We start from the raw sequence: 20447 nt of genomic DNA, 5'->3' as shown, positions 1-20447 counted from the left end.
TAATCCTTCCAAATACAGTACGGCCAATTAGGTGATGACCTATGGTTTCTAGATTTAGCATTTGTCAAATACCTGTCTGAACTGCTGAATGTAAACCTGCAGGGATTTGATGAAAATGTGATTGACATAATCAGCAGTTTCAATGCATTTAAAAGAAAATTACAGGTACACTCAAGAAAGCTTCAGCGCGAACACCTGTGCTACTTTAATGATATCCATTCAGAGCTTCAGTGCCAGGACAAAGATGGTTTGGCTTTCTAAGACATATAGACTTGCCTCTGTAAATTGCAGCGAGTGGTTGATAACACAGTTTATTTGCAATTTATGCATCCCAACCTGTGGTTTGTCATCAATTCAGTAATGGGTTTGTAGCTGGCAGTTCTTTATCCTAAAACAGCAACTCGATTCCTTTACTCTGGAAAGCACTTTTTTCATGCAAATAAGACGCTTTCCCAAAAAACCTTGTTGACTGTGCAATTATTTTGGATTGTGAAATGAACAGTAGTTTCTTCATGTGCATCGAATAAATATTCATATGTTACACATTCTTACAAAGCACAGAGGTTTACAGAGCTGTAATGAAAAAGTCCCTTTCTCACGCCCCCATCCCTCACCACCACCATTTGTGGACTATGTATTCCTTACTAGCCCCTTATAAACTGTGAGAAAAGTTGTTAAACCAGCTATGTGACTTCCCTGGCTGAATGTGTTGCAGTTAATAAAGTTTAAAAAAAAGAAGAAAAAATAAGAAAGCTTAGACAATCGATGGTCATTCTGATACTTTTCATGAGCAAAAGCAGGATCTGTTGGTTCCCAAAGCAGCTGTTTACTGAGGACAAGTACAATTTTTTAATGTCAACAAAATTTTCCAATATTATAACTTATAATTGACACCCTTATTTTATGTTATTAAATGCATTCCAGTGCTACTTCTTTTAAGATGGTCACTCATCTTGTCTTCTAGCCTACTGTCTTAGCTTATTCTCCTCCCTAGTTTTTTGCGTTTGTTTTCAGAACCTGCTCATGTGAGAGGTTAGCGTCAGTCTCATAAAGTGAGAGTCTGGGAAATATGCAAATGTGAACACTTAATTAGACTATCAAATCTAATAAACATATATGCTTTCTTTGAGCCATTGTAGTATGTGCACATCAAACTGGTGAAGCATTAAAGGTAAAATTAAACAAAGCTGGATAAGCCAATGGAAAGCACTTTCCTGGTTGTATAACAATAATGATCTACATTAATTAGTAAATATTATATACGGATGAATACATTTAATTTTTTAAATTTCATTATTTACACACATCACTCATGTACAATGAGTCATTTATTAAATTACTAGTTGAGCTACCCATAAGAGGAAATCTAAGTTAACAACATAGATCTCAGCATTAATATTTGCAGTAAAATGCACTGCGTTAGTCATTCCAGCAGATGGCGTACCTCAAACAATTATATAAGTAATAAAATGCATCACTGTAGATGTTTATGATGTGCCATCTGTTGGAATGACAAATGCAGTGCATATGTCTCTGTTATATGGCAGTTGGTGTGGGATTTTTAAAAGCAATGTGATGCACCTTTTTGTTGGAATGACTTAGACATAGCCAGATGGACACAGAAACATACAACCACTTATTCTTTTTTAAAGTGGATTAATCCCCTAAAAAAAATTTTTATCTCATATATTTGTCAGATACGTGTGCATGAAATAACATTTGTTGTCAGTGAAGTATATGCTCCTTATGTAAATCAACATGAGCTATATTATTACCTTTTATAAGCATGCATTTAACAGATGCTTGTGCTCATGGCACCAGTGGTGTACATTTTAAGAGAGTGACAGGCATCAGATGTCAAAAAAAAAGAAAAAATACTGTCATTTAACTTCTTTAAATGTTAAATTAAAATGTGGCAACATGAAAACATCATGCATTTAATCTTTTTCTTTTCAGTTTTTTTTTTTTTCTAGGAAATTTCTGCAAGGAATATCTTAATACTTGCACACACCAGCAATATCAGCACAATATGTATCTGTCATCTTTGTTGCCCACATATCAGTATTGTTATTGGTCTAGAAAATCTATATCAGCCTGGCACTAATTAAAATGTAACTTAGTTTTAATATGCAAAATATTAGTTAGTGTAATTTGATTGTATCTTGAATCTTTCATTGGTGTGTTAACTGAGAATGCCTCTATGTAAAAATTATAGAAAGAATTTCCCACGGTTCTATTTTGGTTTGACAGAAATACTACTGTAGCATAAAGAATGGTAGAATTGTTTGTGGTTTTTACATTTTATTATACATTATTATTTGTTCTTTTTAGCTACAGAGCAAATTAGCTCTTACAGAAACAGAAGCCTGTGCAGATCCAGAGCTTCAGGTAAGAGTTACGATGCTATCTAGGTGCATGTAGACTGCGTATATTGTTGGCCAATGTTCCAAGTTATTGTCTTCTTTACAAATACTGTACATAACTTTTCTGTGCCTTAAGACATGTTTTATTTAGGGAAGTGGAATTAAAGAAATTTGTATAATAAAGAGTGTTCAGTAAATTCTTTGGATGAGAATTCACATTTATATTACAGTATAACTGCACTAATTTAAAAACCATTGATTTTTGGTTATAAATGATAAAATGGTAGTTGAAGATATTTAAAATGCAGTATATAAGAATGGACATTTTTTTAAATACACAAGTAAAAGTGCAAGTTTTGTAGTGTATGTTGAAAGCCATTAATGAAAACATTTAATTATTTAAACTTTTATTGAATTTATTAAAAGTATGTAACATTCCATACATTCAAACTTACAACTTAAAAACACACAAGTCAAACTTAACAAAACTAAGTTCAATTCAACCCGACCCATTAGGAAGGCCAGCAGCCAGAGTGAAACTTTGAGAGTAGTAAAGAGGGAAAGAAGTCCTTCGCCTCAATATCAATGCTTATTCTAAAATGTTATTGATTAGATCCTGCCAGGTTTTAAAAACGTTTTGAACAGATCCTCTAAGTGAGTATTTGATTTGTTTTCCTGATTTCAATCAGTATAAAATATCAGTTACCCACTGACTTAAGAGGTGGGCTAGGATTCTTCCAGTTGAGCAAGACAAGTCTATGTGCTAATAGTGAAGTAAAGGCAATTACAGCTTATTTGTGCTTCTCCACTTTAAGCTGATCTGGGAATCCACCAAACTCAGCTGTTAGTGGATTAGAAGAGATTGTGACACCAAGGCTGTCTGATAGGCATTTAAGATTTTTTTGTCCAGAATGATATTAAAATGAAAACTTTTTTTTTTTTTTTTTGACACAGCAGCTGCTTTGTAAATGACACAGACAAGCATGTTAGAGAAAATGGTATAACTCTGGATAACAAAAGAAAAACTCTCTAGAAGTTGTTGCCATTTTCAGTATTCCATATTTTTATTTAGCCATTTCTTATTTACATATGCTTCATTTAATTAAGTTTAACAGCACATTGATAGTTACAGATATTTATTTTGTATGCATTGATATTGTAAGTAAGGTTTTTCGTTTGTTTTATAAATTCATTGTGCTAAGTCTAAGGCGGGTCGAAATCTTAAGTATTCAACATAGAATTCTGCGTTAATGTTGCAGTCCACCATGCAAAGCATCCATCTCTGTTATATGCCATTTGGTATGGGATTCATGAAAGTAGTATTAATGCACCATCTATTGGAATGCAATGCCTTTTATTTCTAAAAATATTTGTGATGCGCTATCTTTTGGAATGACCGAGACATAGTAACCGGACAGACGCGCAGGCAGACACAGACACTTGGACTCACAAATAGTTTTAATAATTCATAAATAACTAGCAGCATTCTTAGAATTAATTGAAAAGATCTTATGGATTATGTACAGTTTTCTTTAGTGCTCATTGTTAACCTTTTCTGGAAAAGTATTTTCATATCATTTTAAGAGAAAAAGTGTTCACTTCTACTAAGGACGGTTCACTTTTATTAAATTACATTTCTGACCCAGTTGTAAAGGTGCTCAGTTCTACTACTAATGAGTTTATATGCTTTTTAGTAAGATGTTTAAATCATTATTTTGAAAGGGTATGCACACTATCACAGTGTAGTATTAGTGCAGGGTACCTGAATATACAATATAAATGTAAATATGCCCAGATGGGGGATTGTTCAGGAGATGTTAAAGGTCTGGCTTTTCAGACTGAATATCAATGTATGATTCTTTATTAAATTATTATTGAAAATGTCAAATTAGTTTGTACTTTGTTTAATTCTTCAGCTATAATGTGAAGGTGTTTGATTTATTTTAACTGGCCGAGCATTACAAAATTATTTTTATTCTAATCCAGAGAGGCTCAAAATATTTTTGTAAATCAGTTTATTTTTCAAATTACAACTGTTTTTCCTTTGTGTTTGTGTGTCTACCTTCTTTAGACTACCTATCAGCATAAAGCTATGATGGCAGAGCTTCACTACTTAGAAGAAAAGGAGCCACACTGTGAGTGATGTAAAATGAAGACCTAAATATGTGCTTTTTCAAGCAAAAATCTGTAGTTCTAACACCTTACTCAGTATCAATCATCTGTTTTGTTTTTCTTTCCTTAAGTGATATCTGAAAACGGTGATGTGCTGGCAGCATTTAGCATGGATGAGGTTGGTAAATATGCACAAATAAAAAATGTTCATCCTAATGCGTTAGAAAGAGGGGTAAAAATGGAAATATGGCTGTGCTTAAAACACAAAGACAATTTAAAGTGTTTACTTAAAATGACTTCATGTTTTGCAATATAAATTCAGTTTTTCTCTTCAGTTGTTTTTTCCCCTTTTTAAACACTATGTTTCTTAAAATACAATTTCCCTTTCCCAATTGAGTGCGTTGTTGACTAGTCATGTTTCATTATCTTTGAGTGATTCATATTATTAGTATAAACATTTATTAATAATTGTTGTGTGTATAGTTGTCTCCAAATTTAAACCTTATTCCTAATCCTGCATAGTTTTTTTTTTTCCTTTTTTATTTGCTAATAGACTTTTTTTTACCTCTGCCTGCAGTCTGAAAATTTTAAACTGAACATTTTTATTTTATTATATAAAAAAAGTAAACTTATTCAGAGAGTTTGCTTAACCTACCTTTACATGTGCTTATCTAACATTTTATACTTGGATATCAAAGTTAAGGCTATTGGGGATTGGTGACAGATTTTGGATGCTTTCCAAAACATTATTCTTTTAAAATAATCAAAGCATGCATGTGGAAATCTAAGAAATTACACTATATTAAATATATATACTGTTTATTGTTTTTAGTTCTTTAGAATACAGAATGCAGCATGTTAGTATAACGACAAGACTATGTTGTAGACTTTAAATTCCCATTAACTGAAACTGAAAGGAAGACAGAACAACAACAACATTTATTTATATAGCACATTTTCATACAAACAGTAGCTCAAAGTGCTTTACATAATGAAGAATAGAAAAATAAAAGACACAGTAAGAAAAATAAAATAAGTCAACATTAATTAACATAGAATAAGAGTAAGGTCCGATGGCCAGGGTGGATAGAAAAAACAACAAAAAAAACTGGAGAAAAAATAAAATCTGTAGGGATTCCAGACCATGAGACTGCCCAGTCCCCTTTGATTTGATTTGAGAGCCAAAATCAGGGTTACATAAATCACTTAGATTTTTAAAAAAAGTTAATAATATGATCACATATGTTGCAGTAGAACAAAGTAGTCCTGAAAGTTTTAATTTAACAAACAATATTCTTAAGCTGTTTGATGTTACAAATTACTTTTCTGATGTGACCAAACAGACTCCATCCCAGCAACAAATATAATTGGTGCTGCAATAAAAAAAACCAAATGGCACCTTGTCCAGATCTAGAAGAAATGAAAATGAAAAGGTAAACAAAAGTGGTGAGACTGTTCGATCACCAGGAGCATTTGAGCCAGCCAGTCTATATATATATATGGTATCTTTTGCTAGGTGTCATCTCTCTGTACCAGCAAAAGTTTTAAAAAGTATTTTATATGTACATTTGTCAACAGCTTATTTAGCACAAAACCTGGAAAAGATGCTACACTGAGTATCAGTTGTAAGAGCATTATTATCCAGAGGTGGGTAACAGTAGTGATCAGAAAAACATTTCAAGGATTGCCTAGTGATCTTTCATATGTTAATGATCTTGTGCTGGTACTGAAAAGCAAATCAGAATTTCATAAGAAAACTCTTGAAGCTGAAACTAAGAAAGGCCATCATATCGTTTAGCTTTAAAGTATGGGGCATGAACTTGTGTGTGTGTGTGTGTGTGTGTGTGTGTGTTAAAATGTTGAGAGGAACGCTTAGGTGCAAAAGCTGTATGAAATTGGTTCATATAAGACAGTTTGTATAAATGGACAAAGCAAGCATGGAGAACATTTTGAGACCTGTCCCAAATTAAGGCTCTCTGACATTGAAGGGAAAAGTCTTCTGCAATTTGAGTGACTGATTAAGACAGAACATGAAGCAATGTTAGAATGGACTGATATTAACATTGTCCCATACATATCCACAGTTCATCTGAAGATAGACAGATAGATAGATAGATATCTACTTATATCTATCAGTCAAAAGCCAAATTTCACTTGGGAACAAACAAAATTTCTCATTTATTTGCCCTCAAAGGAAAATGTCACTTTTTACAGATACTTATTAAATGAATGAATGAATAAATACAGACACACACACACAAACATCAGAATGACAAAAATTAAAAAGAAAGAGGAAACTAGTACTGCTTAAAAAGGTCTGATGTAACAGAAATACATTGTGTGATGAGAAGAAACTGCCTAATTTGTGTTGGATATTAGAGCTGAAGATGGGGGGAATGATTCAGTGTAAGGGAGGTAGCATTGGTGGGTTCAAGAATGGTGCCAAGCCAAAATAGGACATAGATAGAAGTGGTGGCAAATAATCTGTGAATAATGGGCCTCCTGAAACATGGTGAATTCTGCAGAAAAAAAAGACCTTTGTTTGCCCTTACAGTAAAATTATAAGAATTCTATTTTTATCTTTGTTTAAACTGTTTTACTTTAAATCAGATTTTTTTTAGTTACAGAGAGTGAATAGAGAACTTGAAATGGTACTGTCTTGTTGTCAGGCTCAAAATGAAAACTTAAAGAAAACCCTTAACAGGTGAGTTTGAGAAAGAAAGATGACTGTTACTGGCTTATTACATTGGTATAATTACCCTTATATACAGTATATGGAAATGTAACATGGTAATGAAAAGGTGCTAAGTAACTGTAGCTAGACTAGAAATTAAAATGGCATTTGTTGGAAACTATTTAAAAAAAAAAAAGCTTTAGAGAATACACTCCAGAGATTTTCATCCCAGGACCCAGAAAATACTGCTGATGTTTTCAGGAATTTCTAAATGAATGGTCTGGCAGTATTGTTTAATTTATGAATGATTTGTATACAACTGAAAAAAAGGAAAGTGAAAATGTACTTGTTGTTGGAAAGTTACAGTGTAAGGGTAGTTTTATTTGCTGGATTTTCTCCTAAATGTCTCTACTGTTGTATCCTACAATATTGAAATAAGAAAAGCGTCCTATATTCTAATGTTGTTGCATATCCTTGCAAAGTATACTGTAACCTTTTCAAAAGACACTTAAGTTCCTCCACACCACATTCGTCAAACCATTTCTTTCTGTACCTGGCTTTATGCACTGGGTCATAGTCATGCTAAAACAGAAAAGAGTATTCTCCAAACTGTTGCTACAAAGTTGGAAGTGCACAATTGTCTAAAATTTCTTTTTATCCGGTAGCATTAACAGTCTCCCTCACTAGAACCAAGTGGCCCAACCCAAACCCAGGCTCTGTACAGTCCAGACCGTAGCGATATCCTGGCTTTTGCCAAAAACAGATTTGTCCATTAAAATACCAGGTGGTGTATCACTCCAGAGAACACATTTCCACTGCTCCAGAGTCTACTGGTGGTGTGCTTTACACCAGTTTAGGTGACACTTGAAACCGCACATATTCATCTTAGACTTGTTTGCAGCAGCCCAGCCATGGAAACCCATTTCATGAAGCTCTTGATGTTTAGTTCTTGTGCTAATGTTGCTTCTGGAGGCGGTTTGGCACTCTGTTGTGAGTGATGTAAGAGAGGATAGACAATTTTTATGCGGTATGCACTTCAGCACTTTTGGGTCCCTGTTCTGTGTAATTTAAGAAATGTCAGATACTGTATGTAGTTAAAATATAGTTAATCTGTCCCTATCTCAGTAGTACAGACTGACTGACTGATTAGCACAGCCATTTTACAGATCCAACATACAAATTCAACACTTTATTGCCCTTGTGGAGTTTGTATGTTCTCCCTGTGCGTTGTGGGTGTTTCTGTTTTTTCCGGAGTACTCCAGTTTTCCTCCAGCATTCCCAAAGCCTTGTAGGTTTGATTAAATGGCCCCAGTGTTGGTGTGAACATGAGTACACCCTGCAGTGGACTGGTACCCTGTCTATCCCCCTTTTTCTTCATTGTGCTGCCTTCATTATTCAGTACATCCAATGTAGGCTCTCGATCCCTGCTCCTCTGATTTGGGGTAAGGAGGTTTGAGAATAATTGACTTTGTTATTTTGCCAATGAACATACAGTATTTGTTCAGAGATTACCATGAACAGCTCCAAAACCAAACAACGTTTACAAAAGACCATACAGTATAAGAATCCAAAGGCAAATTGTGGCATCATAAGGTAAAGCATACTACAAAGTTCTCATCTTTATTCTGAAATATCCTTCTTTTGTGAGTTGGAGAGGTGGCAGCCTTACCCATGCTACAGTCAGTGTTCTACAAAGTTACATGAGCATTGTTTTTGTGTCACTTATTTTACTTTTCTGACTTGTGTTTAAAGCCAGTCAGTCTGCCATGGACATTTTAAGGTAGAGCTGATAAGAAGCGTGCAAGTTTACTAATCGTGCAGCTATGAATTGGTAGCAGTCAGTTTGTCAAATAAAAACGAGCAAAACTGAATATGAATTCACTAAATAACGCAAATCATTTTTTTGAATTTGTGTATAGTTTTGATCACACTAATGTACTTCAGCCTGTTTTCAGCCTTTAACTTTAACAAAGTTTAGTCGGGTTCTAAGGCACAGTTTATAAGCATTGTGTGTTGGATGCATCTTACTGAATTCCACATCTGCACACTATGCTCATGAGCAACTGCAACACACAGTGACATCCTATGCATGTGAGCCTACAAAAGTGCAAACAATGAAGAAAAGTAACACATAAGGCACAAGTACAGTATAAAATAGTGATTTTAGAAAGGACAATGTTCTTGCAACAAGCAGGACGGACTACTTACAAAATAAATAAGTGCAGGAAATTTACACCTTAAAAATCTGAATTTGTGGGAATTACTACATTTGTGTGGAATACTCGCAATCCCTTGCCTAATTTTTAAGCCTTGTGGGGGTAACAAACATGTTTGTAAATTATCCAGACCTACTATAAAAATACTGTAAATGATTTATAATTACAGTTTGTCTTTTAATTGTTTAAATTATACTTTTATAGTCCATACATATTTAACATTGGTCAGAAATTTACAAAATAAAAATTTCCTCAGGATTACATAAGCACCACAAGTGCTACTTACGAGCATATTTTGCACAGGGCAACATGCATAGTATGTTTTATTTATGCCTTCAGTTTGCAGCTATGACAAATGAGGTTGTGCCATGAGCAAATTTAAAAATGTACAATTACAACCTTTTATTTAAATAAATAAATATGTCAATGTTTTTGGAAGTAAAAGGCATTCCAGGTGCATTAACTATGTGGACCTGATGAGAAAAAAAGAAAAATGAACTCTTACCTAGAATTACACAAATGGGTGTCCTAATGAACTATTGTACTGTATATGGCATTTACAGTAAAGTGTTCGGGTTGCTTGACATTGAATTAGGATTTGTAATAGTTTGACTTTTGTTTTTTTTATTATATTATTTTTATAGCTTGAAAATAATCTTGTATTTATATCTTATTTATTTGTTTTATAGTTTACCTGCTATTAACTGTTCAGTAATCAAGTTACTTACTGAATTTTAGAATCTAGTGTATTTTTTTTTTTGTAACTTATAATGTTTATACCTGTAGACTAAATGACGGTTTGTTTGCATTTAAATATTTTTGTATGGCTTGCAGAGAACAGGAGTGGCTACAAGAGCAGCAGGAATTGGGCCAGGTCATTGCTGAGCGTGCAGCTAAGGTTAAAAGTATATTACAAGATTACTCGGAGGCAAGGTACGGATCTTTTATCCCATTCAATTTTATAACTAATCTAAATCAGATAAAAGCTTTCTTTCACATCTTATAGTATACAATAAGGTTAGTTTTATTTGCTGGATTTCCTCCTAAAAGTCTTGCATATGATGTTTTCCTATGGTGAGATAAGAAAAGCATACTATGTCATTTGGTTGAATAACTTCAAAAGGTATATTGCACACTTTATTAAGGACAATCTAATCTTATTTTTCTTAAGCATAGTCTGGTAAGCTGGAAGTGTATATTAGTATATTATATGTCTACACACCTTTATTAAAATTTCATTGGCTGCCTCTGGTCTGTAGAACCAGTAAAGATCAACCTAGATTGCACAGAGAATGTTTATAACAGATATTTCATTCCATTGTTAGGAATAATAAGTGGAAGTTGGAATATTGGTTCAAACAGAAGTCACTTATGTGGTCCATAAAACAAATTCTGATGTTAAAGGTCACTAAGTAACTGCGTATTAAACCTTGTTTTTTATTGTCCATCTTGGCAGAACAGTTTTTCATTTCTTTTAAGAATCACTAATTGTCAGACTAATGGAGGTTTCTCTGTAGTAAAACTAGTGTTGACAGGCAAAATTCACCAATGTGTTTTTTCACAGTGAACATGCTTGCCAGAGATCTTGTTCGCCAACTCTTTTCCTAGAAATTGACCTTTCAACTGGTTTAAATGTACTTAAAAAAAAAAAAAACTGCTTCAAGATGATTTGCAAGGCCAACATGACATCCCTGAGCTGTAACAGCCATATGCAGAACTTACCCACATGCCTACTCTAATATCATTGCCCAGTCTATGCTCCAGCCAGATTTGCAACCTGCAAATAATAGATAGTTTAATAGATAAATCAAAACTTGCAGTATATTAATTTGATGGACACATTAGCTGACCATAATGAGAATATTATGAGTACTGGTACACTGATCATCTATGTACTTGGTCTCTGACTTGCCCCAGCTGCAGCATGCACGGCTAATTCAGCCAGCTTAAAACAAGTCAAAACAAGCATTAAATTATCCCTCCCCTTCCCCAAGCCACAAAACACGAGACCCTGTGAAATAATAAGAGTTTTTTTCTATTTACAAGGCATTGCTATCTTCTTGTTAGAAGAAAAAAACATGTGAAGCATCTACAGATAGATAGGAAACAAATAAGACACTTTAGTTTCACCCGGTGACTTCAAACAATAGGACTAGTCACTCTCATGTGTGGACCAAGATTTGAAATATATCCATCCTCTTCCGTTTATCCGAGGTCGGGTCACGGGGGCAGCAGCTTAAGCAGAGAGGCCCAGACTTCCCTCTCCCCGGCCACTTCTTCCAGCTCTTCCGGGAGAATCCCAAGGCGTTCCCAGGCCAGCCGGGAGACATAGTCCCTCCAGCGTGACCTGGGTCTTCCCTGGGGCCTCCTCCCGGTTGGACGTGCCCGGAACACCTCACCAGGGAGGCGTCCAGGAGGCATCCTGATCAGATGCCCGAGCCACCTCATCTGACTCCTCTCGATGCGGAGGAGCAGCGGCTCTACTCTGAGTCCCTCCCGGATGACTGAGCTTCTCACCTTATCTTTAAGGGAAAGCCCAGACACCCTGCGGAGGAAACTCATTTCAGCCGCTTGTATTCGCAATCTCGTTCTTTTGGTCACTACCCATAGCTCATGACCATAGGTGAGGGTAGGAAGGTAGATCGACTGGTAAATTGAGAGCTTTGCCTTACGGCTCAGCTCCTTTTTCACCACAACAGACCGATGCAGAGCCCACATCACTGCGGATACCGCACCGATCCGCCTGTCGATCTCACGCTCCATTCTTCCCTCACTCGTGAACAAGACCCCGAGATACTTCAACTCCTCCACTTGGGGCAGGATCTCCCCCGAACCCTGAGAGGGCACTCCACCCTTTTCCGGCTGAGGACCATGGTCTCGGATTTGGAAGTGCTGATTCTCATCCCAGCCGCTTCACACTCGGCTGCAAACTGATCCAGAGAGAGCTGAAGATCACGGCCTGATGAAGCAAACAGGACAACATCATCTGCAAAAAGCAGTGACCCAATCCTGAGTCCACCAAACCGAACCCCTTCAACACCCTGGCTGCGCATAGAAATTCTGTCCATAAAAGTTTTGAACAGAATCGGTGACAAAGGGCAGCCCTGGCGGAGTCCAACTCTTAAAAACTTTAGTTTCACCTGGTGATTTCAAACAATGGGACTAGTCACTCTCATGTGTGGACCAAGATTTGAACTATATACAGTATATATATATAAACTGTTAGTTTATGACCATTTGTCACATTTTGTCTACGTTGATATTTAAAGCACAGTGGTTAGCACTGCTTTCTCACAGCAGATCACATTTTTGACCACAATAAATGGTGCAGAATAGTTTGCTTATACTTCCCTAGCCCTCAAGGATCCTTAAAAGACCACTGTACAATAACAGTTCACTCAAAACAAGTTCAGCTCCTCTTTCCCCATTGACTTCAATGCATATTGAGGAGTTCAGCATGTTTAGTTCCTGAACATTTGCATGATTTTCAAAACACTTTTCTTCTCTTTATTGAATCTCAGTTATTTTCAGGTTGATTACCTGCTATCATTGCTATCCTCTGCCAAAAGGTGCAGATATGACACCATCGTTATGTCTTACCATATCAAGCACTATTAATTTAATTTGCAGTTGGCAACCCAACACATTATTATTATTAGATGGAAATAATAGTTCTCTCTATTCAAACTGATATTTTTAAACTGTCATATCACTAGAACTAACTGAGACATGTTGACTCATATATTCATTTAACAAATAATCTCTTACATTTCACACAATAAACTGCAAACCCGATGGACACAGAGGGGCATTAGAATGAGTCAGGCACATCTCTAGAATCAATCATGAACACACAAGATTACTTTCCACATAGTTCTGTAAAATAGGACTGGCTTAACAAACAATTAAAGTTTTTGACCACAACAGAAATTGGCTACTGTATATGAAGCATCTGTAGGTGATTTACAGTACTTTCAAAAGAGTGCAGCATTAGATAATCTGAAACCGCATTCACATAACTACCTTTCAGTTAGATCCGTAAGTGGAAATCAGCCCACTATAAAATAGACTCTTATTTCAGTTTGGGTAAAACATGGTCTAAATTCAACTCAAAACTTCATACGACACACATCTTTATCCACTAATAATATACAAAATGTTCCCTTGTCAAATCCCTAATTCTGAGCAATGTGTCAGACACCTGTCTCACTTTCTCACACATTTTGGTAACGTCCAGTGGAATAAAATCTTTGCTTATTCATTGGACAGTCTTGGCTTTAAAATAGCATTTGGGGTTGTGCCTGATGCAACATTACAGCTTACTAAACAAATTATTGTGGTAACTTGCACTGTGCTGGTATCATGTCACGTTATCCTGCCTAGCTGAAAGAGTCCTTACCCACCTACTATAATAAAATGGGGAGGGTGAGGAATTTGAAATTTAAAAACAAATTGAATTTCTGGCAGTTAAAAACTGTACACACTTAACCTCCACTTATTTTGGGATGTCTTCGTGTTTATAGTTGACTAATTCATAATAAAGTATTTTTTTCTTTGTCTTACAGCTGGGGAAGGGAAAGGATATGTGATGTTGTATTGTATTTCTCACTGACATGTAGCTTGTTGTCATGCAGTCTTTATAATCAATAAAAGTCAAAAGACCGTAACTTTCACGGAAATCCTGCATGAAAGCTGAACTTTTTTTTTTATATAGATAAATCAGAATCAGATTAATGTTAATTAAAAAAGAAAATGACTTTTATATGTGAATCAGTTTCATTGGCTAAATCTGGTTTCAATCACTTTATAAAGGTGGTCGCTTATAAAGTGGAAGAGTTGAAATATTTTATTTTCCATTACTCCTCCTAAACACAATCTATTTGTATTTCACTAAAATATGATTGTGTACAAGATCTTGGAAATGGACGCTGGAAATGATTTGTGTTGTTTGCAGCATTTAAATAAACTAAATCCACATTTAATAATGGTGTGGTGATTTTTTTTTTATTTGCAGAATAGAGGGAAAAGGGAGGCTAATTTCATAATAAAAATAAACATTCCAAATGTTCCTTTCCTTGCAATTAACTATTGATGTGTGTGATTTTTGTTTTATTCAATTAACCTTTTCTGATGTTTCCCTAAACTACCCTGGTTTACCGTGTGAAAATGGATTATCCAGCTAGAATGATGGTCTTCAGTTTAGCGCTGATACAGAAAGGTTATACATACAGTTAGGTCCATAAATATTTGGACAGAGACAACTTTTTTTTAATTTTGGTTCAATACATTACCACAATGAATTTTAAATGAATGAAGCAACTCGGATGCAGTTGAAGTGCAGACTTTCAGCTTTAATTCAGTGGGTTGAACAAAACGATTGCATAAAAATGTGAGGCAGCTAAAGCAGTTTTTTAATACAATCCCTTCATTTCAGGGGCTCAAAAGTAATTGGACAAATTAAATAACTGGAAATAAAATGTTAATTTCTAATACTTGGTTGAAAACTCTTTGCTGGCAATGACAGCCTGAAGTCTTGAACTCATGGACGTCACCAGATGCTGGGTTTCCTCCTTTTTAATGCTCTGCCAGGCCTTTACTGCAGCGGCTTTCAGTTGCTGTTTGTTTGTGGGACTTTCTGTCCGAAGTTTAGTCTTCAACAAGTGAAATGCATTCTCAGTTGGGTTAAGATCTGGTGACTGACTTGGCCATTCAAGAATTTTCCACTTCTTTGCTTTAATAAACTCCTGGGTTGCTTTGGCTGTATGTTTTGGGTCGTTGTCCATCTGTATCATGAAAAGCCGCCCAATCAATTTGACTGCATTTAGCTGGACTTGAGCAGACATTATGTCTCTGAACACCTCAGAATTCATTCGGCTGCTTCTGTCCTGTGTCACATCATCAATAAACACTAGTGTCCCAGTGCCACTGGCAGCCATGCACGCCCAAGCCATCACACTGCCTGACTCCACCGTGTTTTACAGATGATGTGGTATGCTTTGGATAATGAGCTGTTCCATGCCTTCTCCATACATTTTTCTTGCCATCAAGAGAATGTCTTTCCAGAACTGTGCTGGCTTCTTTAGATGTTCTTTATCAAAGTCCAATCTAGCCTTTCTACCTGTATTCTTGAGGCTTATGAGTGGCTTGCACCTTGCAGTGCACCCTCTGTATTTACTTTCATGCAGTCTTCTCTTTATGGATATCGATACGCCTACCCCCTGGAGAGTGTTGTTCACTTGGTTGGCTGTTGTGAAGTGGAAGTGATTCTGCGATCATCCACCACTGTTGTCTTGCGTGGACATCCAGGTCTTTTTGCGTTGCTGAGTTCACCAGTGCTTGCTTTCTTTCTCAGGATGTACCAAACTGTAGATTTTGCCACTTGTAATATTTTAGCAATTTCTCGGATGGTTTTTTTCTGTTTTCGCAGCTTAAAGATGTCTTCTTTCACCTGCATGGAGAGCTGCTTTGACCTCATGTTGTCTGTTCACAGCAAAATCTACCACATGCAGGCACCACACCTCAAATCATCTCCAGGCCTTTTATCTGCTTTATTGATAATGACATAACGACGGACATGCCCACATCTGCCCATGAAACAGCCTTTGAGTCAATTGTCCAAATACTTTTGAGCCCCTGAAATAAAGGGATTGTGTTTAAAAAAAAAATGCTTTAGTTGGCTCACATTTTTATGCAATCGTTTTGTTCACCCCACTGAATTAAAGCTGAAAGTCTGCACTTCAACTGCATCCGAGTTGTTTCATTTAAAATTCATTGTGGTAATGTACAGAAGCAAAATGAGAAAAAAGTTGTCTCTGTCCAAATATTTCTGGACCTAACTGTATATTACATAGTGACTCGGGTTACAATTGGTATGCGCTATTAATGTAGAATACAGATATTAAAGAGAAGAAACAATGAAAAATATTTAAAACATTTACAAAAATGAAACCTCCATAAAGCATACAATATTTGGTTGAATTGTTGCCTGTCTGAATTTGTACAGAGTCTGATCCACTTAAACATGATTTTTACTATTAGTTTCCATATATTTTACTGCGCTGTGTCATGAACCCTATTTGTGAATTTTCAGCAAGTTAATCTTAGATAAAATGCCATCTGTTTAATTACAATATCTTTGCAGAGCTTTGCAAGATATGAAAGTAAAGATCCAGCAAGTTAAAGTCTATCAAGAAAATCTGCTCAACAGCATGGGGACTTTCCTCGCACAGCACTTTCCACTACCACAGCATCAAAAGCATCCAAGTAAAAAGACCAAGGTGTGATATTTGGGAAACAAATCAAGGAATTGACCAGTTTACTGAAATTTTCAAAATTTAAAACTTTAATAAAAAAAAAAAAGTTGGGATGTAAGTAACAAAAACTGTTTGTTTCCTTTTAACAGATGTCTATAGATGTACATGAAAATGTGATATCTTTACATGAGATTCTAGAGGTAAGATTTTTTATTTCTGTTCTTGTTTCAAAGCATAATAAATCCTGGTTTCTTTTCCACTAGATTAAAGGTATTATAAAGTATTTGAGTTTTGTCAGAATTTGTATTCCACTGAATTTGAACTTTGAAATGTGTTTGTCAGCGTGGGTGTCTGCACCCTTCAGTGCACTGCAATGTAAACTGTACAGTTGAAATCCGGATTTGAAAGTATTAAAAGTGTTTATTGTTTGATTTTATTTTAATTATGACTAACAACTACTTGCTTGAATTTAGATTTGATAATTAATCTGCTCTGTTTTGTTCTTAAAGTGAACTCTTGCTTTTTTTTATTCTGATTCTCATTCATTTCAAGTGTAACTTAATAACTGGATGAAAGTTTCTTTTCAGTTTTAAGTCTGCAAAGGTACAGAGAGAAGCTGACTTCTGTTTGTAAACAAGTGTAGCCGCGTTTCTTTTGAATGGTGTAAAACTGCTCAAACATGTCATTTTGATTTTTACAGACTCTTATGAATAAAATCCTCGAAATGCCTCATGACCCATATGTCACTATTGACGACACTTTTTGGCCTCCATATATTGAGATGCTGCTTCGATTTGGAATTGTGCTAAGACACCCTGAAAACCCAAACAAAATTCGCATGGAAGCTTTTCACCAGTAAAAGATATTTCTTTCCTAATCATTTTTTTTATACACATTCTGCATGAATATGTTGTCTTGTTTATGTACAAAAATAAAATAGTGTCATGCAGTTAAGCAAAGTCAACTCCTGCCTTGCACCTAGTACCCTATGGCCAGTTTTTCTCACAAAATGGTTAAGGATATGGAGGAATTGATCTACAAAGAAGAAGACCGTTTTTAAGTACAAACCCGCATCATCAATGTGAGTATCCAGCAACGCAAATAATGCACGATGCAGCAAAGGTACATTTAAACAAGAACTAACAAATGTGCTGACTTGGCTACACAGAAGTGGTTTCAACGGTGATATAATCGGTTACTTATTCCTCAAGATTGAGAAGGGCTTTTATCGACACCTTTCCATTGAGTCAAAAGGTGCTGTGTATATGGCAGCATGTAGGATTAAAAGTACAAGATGTTAATGAACTTGGGTAGTCTGGAAAAAGGATTTTCAAAAAATGTGATGGAGACAAAATTTGAATGACTTGGCCCGATGTAGTTGTCCTCTACAAATGTTCTTTTCACTTCTATCATGAAGCACCAGCTTTTACATAGCAGTAGCTGATGGCATTGCTTTGAGAGACAGCGGCAGCCATCTCTGTGTTTTCACCTTTGTATCACGTCTGATGACCTAGAATTCCAAAATATGTTTTGATAACTTTGTGGCATATTTAATTCTTCACTTTATTACTTTCTTGGTTGGTGATGATATTGTTCATTCATCTGTTTTCATTAATTTGAGTGTCAGGGTCTCTGGAGCCTACACTGGCAGCTTCAGGTGTAAGGCAGGAACCAACTCTAGACAGGGTGCCAGTTGATGAAGCTGCTTGTATGTACCAGCGCGTACATGCAATGTACCCACTACTCCAAAATATTTTTTAATAATGTAAAACATAAATCATGTGCTGCGGTGGGCTGGCGCCCTGCCCGGGATTTGTTCCTGCCTTGTGTTGGCTTGGATTGGCTCCAGCAGGCCCCCGTGACCTTGTGTTATGATATAGCGGGTTGGATAATGACTGACTGACTGACAAATCATGTCGATTAAGAAACTGATTTTTTTTGGCAAACAGTTCTTTGAGAATATGCTTCAGTACGTACTCTAGGAACTTGTGATGCAATAAGTGGGTTCAGAAAATGGATGAGTGGGAAATGGAAACTATAAAGTGATGCATATAAACTGATCATAAAGGCTAGTGTAATTTGCAAGGTTTTAAAAGCTAAAATATTGCCAACATGTCCTTTTTTTTCATCACTAACTGCCACTGAAAAGCTTACTCATCCCTCTCATTTAGATTATTTAATGTGCTTCTGTTTGGTCTGCTAGTCAGTTCTCTTAAGAAGCTCCCAGTATGTGCAGTTAAGATTCTTACTTGTATATCATTGAAGCGTCTCACAATCCCCCCGTAATCTCACGGTCTTGAACACCCTACTTTTAAAACACCAATATATTAAAAGCGGCCCATGGCGCGACTCTTCATTTCATTTGTGCTCTTGTCAAACCCTGCGCTCCCTCAGGCATTCTCACTTCTGCTGGCTCCTGCAGTATCCACGCTACAAACTGAGATCCATGGAGGAGAGAACTTTTTACTTGTGCTCCTCAGCTATGAAATGCCCCCCCAGCAGCCATCAGAAACACCCCGATGGTCGACTGTTTTAAGAAACAACTGGAGACAAGTTTGTTTTATTTAGCTTTTAAGGACTTTTAGGATTTTGCTTGGATTTTTTATTTGTGCCATCTTATGTTGTATGTTTTGTTTCAAATTATTATCCTGCTTTGTTGTAAAATATATTGTAATTAGTGTTTATTTTAACCACCTTTTTACATATGTACAGTGCTCTGAGCTTAAATATGTGAAAAAATTATAAAAAGAATTGTGTTCAGAGTATCTTACGGACAACGACAAGTGTATTTTTATTATAAGATGTACATGATGGTCATTTTATAAAGTACAAACTTGAATGTATAGTAACTTGCAATAGTATTTAAAAAGCTTGTGAATATCCTTTCATTAAAAGTGATGTTTACGGGTCTTGTTTCTGTCGGTATTTTTATTTTTATTGCAAACACCAAAGCTCACAAAGACCATTTTTAAAGGTGAAGTACTGTAGGTTGTCTGTCGATAGATAACACTGAGCAATGGCGATTTTTGTTTCCTTGAACACTTTGGGTGTACCTTACTGATTATTGGCCGGCTGATCTCATACATTACACTGCAATCGCTTATTTTTGTGATTTCTTCTAATATACTGCTCAAAAGAATTAAAGGAACACTTTTTAATCAGAGTATAGCATAAAGTCAATGAAACTTATGGGATATTAATCTGGTCAGTTAAGTAGCAGAGGGGGTTGTTAATCAGTTTCAGCTGCTGTGGTGTTAATGAAATTAACAACAGATGCACTAGAGGGGCAACAATGAGATGACCCCCAAAACAGGAATGGTTTAACAGGTGGAGGCCACTGACATTTTTCCCTCCTCATCTTTTCTGACTGTTTCTTCACTAGTTTTGCATTTGGCTACAGTCAGTGTCACTACTGGTAGCATGAGGCGATACCTGGACCCTACAGAGGTTGCACAGGTAGTCCAACTTCTCCAGGATGGCACATCAATACGTGTCATTGCCAGAAGGTTTGCTGTGTCTCCCTGCACAGTCTCAAGGGCATGGAGGAGATTCTAGGAGACAAGCAGTTACTCTAGGAGAGCTGGAGAGGGCCATAGACCCATCAGCAGGACCAGTATCTGCTCCTTTGGGCAAGGAGGAACAGGATGAGCACTGCCAGAGCCCTACAAAATGACCTCCAGCAGGCCACTGGTGTGAATGTCTCTGACCAAACAACCAGAAAGAATTCATGAGGGTGACCCAAGGGCCCCATGTCCTCTAATGGGCCCTGAGCTCACTGCCCAGCAGCATGCAGCTCGATTGGCATTCGCCATAGAATACCAGAATTGGC

General features: G+C 36.2%; 1 protein-coding gene across 2 annotated transcripts in view; it reads left to right on the top strand.

Moving 5' to 3' along the window:
- The window catches only part of cenpk (centromere protein K), a 31922-nt gene extending 13484 nt beyond the window's left edge, over window positions 1-18438 (top strand). Inside the window, exons 4-11 of one of the 2 annotated variants that reach the window (XM_039738156.1) lie at window positions 2332-2388; window positions 4435-4498; window positions 4607-4653; window positions 7103-7179; window positions 10200-10298; window positions 16507-16642; window positions 16768-16818; window positions 17319-18438. In XM_039738156.1, the coding sequence (XP_039594090.1) occupies window positions 2332-2388; window positions 4435-4498; window positions 4607-4653; window positions 7103-7179; window positions 10200-10298; window positions 16507-16642; window positions 16768-16818; window positions 17319-17477 (690 nt within the window). In that variant the 3' untranslated portion in view covers window positions 17478-18438. Of the gene's footprint in view, window positions 1-2331; window positions 2389-4434; window positions 4499-4606; window positions 4654-7096; window positions 7180-10199; window positions 10299-16506; window positions 16643-16767; window positions 16819-17318 lie in introns of both variants that reach the window. The other variant, XM_039738155.1, reaches the window with a different exon arrangement.
- The last annotated feature ends 2009 nt before the right edge of the window (window positions 18439-20447 follow it).

The sequence above is a fragment of the Polypterus senegalus genome, chromosome 16, assembly GCF_016835505.1.
Source record: "Polypterus senegalus isolate Bchr_013 chromosome 16, ASM1683550v1, whole genome shotgun sequence".
Lineage (NCBI taxonomy): Eukaryota > Metazoa > Chordata > Cladistia > Polypteriformes > Polypteridae > Polypterus > Polypterus senegalus.
Note: the sequence above shows the minus strand (reverse complement) of the source record. Positions and strands in the feature narration are given on the sequence as shown.